The sequence below is a fragment of the Apodemus sylvaticus genome, chromosome 4, assembly GCF_947179515.1.
Source record: "Apodemus sylvaticus chromosome 4, mApoSyl1.1, whole genome shotgun sequence".
Taxonomy (NCBI): domain Eukaryota; kingdom Metazoa; phylum Chordata; class Mammalia; order Rodentia; family Muridae; genus Apodemus; species Apodemus sylvaticus.
In genome coordinates, this window is record NC_067475.1 from 45,846,438 (window position 1) to 45,850,162 (window position 3,725).

At 42.4% G+C, this 3,725-nt stretch overlaps 1 protein-coding gene across 1 annotated transcript; it reads left to right on the forward strand.

Annotated features, from left to right (window-relative positions):
* The first annotated feature begins 778 nt into the window (after positions 1-778).
* On the forward strand, positions 779-1,042 carry LOC127683562 (40S ribosomal protein S27-like). The gene has a single exon (XM_052180908.1). It carries the CDS (start codon positions 779-781, stop codon positions 1,040-1,042), a length of 264 nt encoding a protein of 87 aa, XP_052036868.1.
* The last annotated feature ends 2,683 nt before the right edge of the window (positions 1,043-3,725 follow it).

The following is a 3,725-nucleotide window of genomic DNA, read 5'->3' on the forward strand; positions in this document are numbered from 1 at the left end:
CTCACTAATAAGTGGATATTAACCTAGAAAACTGGAATACCCAAAACATAATCCACACATCAAATGAGGTACAAGAAGAAAGGAGGAGTGGCCCCTGGTTCTGGAAAGACTCAGTGAAACAGTATTCAGCAAAACCAGAACGGGGAAGTGGGAAGGGGTGGGTGGGAGGACAGGGGAAGAGAAGGGGGCTTGCGGGACTTTCGGGGAGTGGGGGGGCTAGAAAAGGGGAAATCATTTGAAATGTAAATAAATTATATCGAATAAAAAAAAAATATAGAAAAAAAAATGCTTGCCTGTCATGCATAAGGTTCTGAGTTCTACCCTCAGTACTACCTAACCAAGGCATCGTGGAACATGCCTACAATCTCAGCATTCAGAAGAAGGAAGCAGAAATTTCAAAAGTCTGAGGTTATCCTCTCATATAGGGAACTTGGGGCTAACCTGGTCTATAGGAGACCCTTTCATAACACCAAGAAAGTTTTCTTACAGGTAAATCTTCTGTTACTACCAATGCATTTTAGTAAAAATTGAAGTTGAATTGCTAAAGTAAAAGCCTAGTGCATTAACCTAAGCAACCTCTCAACATTATTCATCCAAGTTCTTGTGGCTGTCCCTCAGGCGTGCTACTGTGGGATCCTGGATGATTTGATTAAGGAACTCTTCATTTTGCTTAACACATTCTGTTTGGAACAGCACCCAGGTTAGGTAAGACAGAACATTAGCTGTGCCTCAGAAATCTGAATGACCTTTCTGGTGGTGAATACCTCCTTATGAGAACATGCCTCTCCCGAAGGATTGCCTTCATCCTTCTCCAGAAGAGAAGAAAAGGAAGCAAAAGGAAAAGCACCTGGTGCAGATCCCCAATTCCGACTTTGTGGATGTGAAATGCCCAGGATGCTACAAAAGCACCATAGTCTTTAACCATGCACGAACAGTTGCCTTGTATGTTCAAGGCTCCACTGTCCTCTATCAGCCTACAGGCAGAAAAGCAAAGCTAACAGAAGGATGCTCCTTCAGGAGGAAGCAGCATGAAAGCCCCTAATTCAAGAGTAGCGGGAACCTTCCCAATAAACACGTTATGGATATATAGTATTTGTCTTGTTTAATGTTGGAAAGGGTACCTCAAGTATTCTAGGGTAACCAGAAGAGTGGTCCTTTGGGATCAAAAAGGCCTTGAAGATTAAAGCCCATTCAAAAGTGAGAATTAAGGGTCAAAGAGATGACTCAGCCAGCAGAGATGCTTGACAAAAAGCCTGTCTTACATCCCCAGAGCCTATATGGTGGAAGGAGAAAACAGACGCTCTCAAGTTGTCTCTGTCTTCCACACTTGGATCAGGGCATGCTTGTGCTCCCTTCTTTAACCCAAGCAAATAATTATAAGACAGAAATGTAAATAAACTGAGGTTTAAGTGCTAGTCAAAAAATAAAAATCTGAATGAAGTTTGAGCATCAAGGGTCTCTTTAGCCTGGTGGTATAATAGCACTGAGAAGGCTATCCTTGACTGAATCTATTGAATCCAGTTTCTACAGCTCTGTTCTGGCAGTGCTATCTGCCATGATTCCCTCTCTTCCTCCATTAAATCCTTTCTCTACCCCACCCTTGTGTTAACATGGGTGTGACTCAGGAAGGGCTAGCCTGGGTGCAAAGCTGCTACACGGGGTCTCCAACAAAGGTGGCACCAAGGCAATAATAACTGAGTCCTTCACCCATTCACAAAAAACCAATTAGACTCCTTCCCATGGAAAATCAGGGTAATAGGAAAAATCACAGAGGCAGAGGAAAGCACATAAAAGTTAAAAATTCGTCATGGCAGAGTAGAATTGTATTTAACACATGAAGAAGTATCAGTAAGAGCCATTTCATTGGATTATCATCAGGATATGTAAGCTAATACATATGTTTTCAATACAATTGCTACATAAAGAAGAGAAAATATATCTTATAATTGATAACAAAAATTCTCCTTGAAGACTCCTTAATTAATGGTCTATTTTGCATTCAAATGTTAGAGGTATTGTAGCTTTGTGTTTTAAGGATTAAGTGCTGGGAGATGCCTACGACACGTCAGCAGCCAGTGTGGCACAGTAACACTGAGGCTTCAGTAGTGGCATGCATGCCTTGGTGGTAACCAACAGCTCTCTTATTGGACTTAAGACCACTCAACAAGAAGGAAATCATGCCTGGTACTAGAAACTTCGTTAATTATCCAGTGTTAGTGGAGTCATGAATATGAAAGGAGAATCTACAACCACCACTTCACTAAACCAGCATAATCCCCTCTCAGCTATCTGAACAGTTGTCCATCCACCCACAGATACGTACAGTTGCTGCCCCTCATCAAGGAAAGCATCTCTTTGACACAGAGACCACGATGGAGAGCCACAGGCAATTAAAATTCAGATTGTGAAGGCCAGTCCCAATGAAAACATCTACTAAACAATTCTCACAACTAAGTGTCAGGAAACATCGCAGAAGAGGAGACAGAAATATTATAATAGCCAGAGGAATAGAGTTTGTTGTGAGATTGTCTTCTAGGGATGTCAGAAGCTATGCTCATAAAGTCTCACCCACATGGTTGCCTCAGTATGAGTGGAATAAGGACAACAATTGATAAACCAACATGGACAGAGAGAAGACTATGAGGCATCAGCCCTACACAGAGAACTACAGGCAACTAAGGAATGCTGGGACTGGGAGAAAATCCTTCCCAGGGAAGAGCCCACCAACTGGTTATCTAAAACCAAATGCTCAGCCCTGGTAACATTATACAGACTGAGCAGCTGATATTTAGGAATATAGTATGTACATACACACACACATGAAAAAATACACCATGAATTTGAAGGAGCACGAAGGAGGTTATATAAGAACGGTTTGGCGGGAGAAAAGGGAAGGGAGAAATATTTGTAGTTATATTTTTTCACACACATACTGGATGAACCAGAAGAGTTCTTCATCACAACTTTATTGTTGTTCTTATTTTTATACCTTCTAAAGTTAAATGATCACATGTTTTTTAAGCATTTTATATTCCATAAGTTTATACTAATTTTTTAAAATTTTTTATTAGATATTTTCTTTTCAAATGTTATCCCCTGTCCTGGTTTCCCCTCTGAAAACCCCCTGTCCCATTCCCTCTCCTCCTGCTCACCAACCCACCCACTCCCGCTTCCCTGTACTGGCATTCCCCTACACTGGAACATGATGTCCAACAAGGCCATCCTCTGCTACATATGCAGCTGGAGCCATGGGTCCCTCCATGTGTACTCTTATTCTGTTTGTTTTGTTTCGTTTTTGTTTTGTTTTAACTTGGATATTTTCTTTATTTACATTTCAAATGTTATCCCCATTCCCAGTCCCCCCTCCCTCTCAGAAACTCCCTATTCCTTTCCCCCTCCCTCTGCTTCTGTAAGGTGTTCCTCCATCCACCTACCCACTCCTGCCTCCCTGCCCTCAATTCCCCTACACTGAGGCATCGATCAAGCCTTCATAGGACCAAGGACATCTCCTCCCATTAATGACTGACAAAGCCATCCTCTGCTACATATGCAGTTAGAGCCGCGTGTACCCCTTGGTTGGTGGTTTAGTCCCTGGGAGCTCTGGGAGGGGGTCTGGTTGGTTGATATTGTTGCTCTTCCTATGGGGCCGCAAACCCCTTCAGTTCCTTCAGTCCTTTCTCTAACTCTTCCATTGGGGACCTTGCACTCAGTCCAATAGTTAGCTG

Coding starts and splice junctions, on each gene's coding strand:
- LOC127683562 (XM_052180908.1), top strand. CDS start 779: ATGCCTCTCCCGAAGGATTGCCTTCATCCTTCTCCAGAAGAGAAGAAA.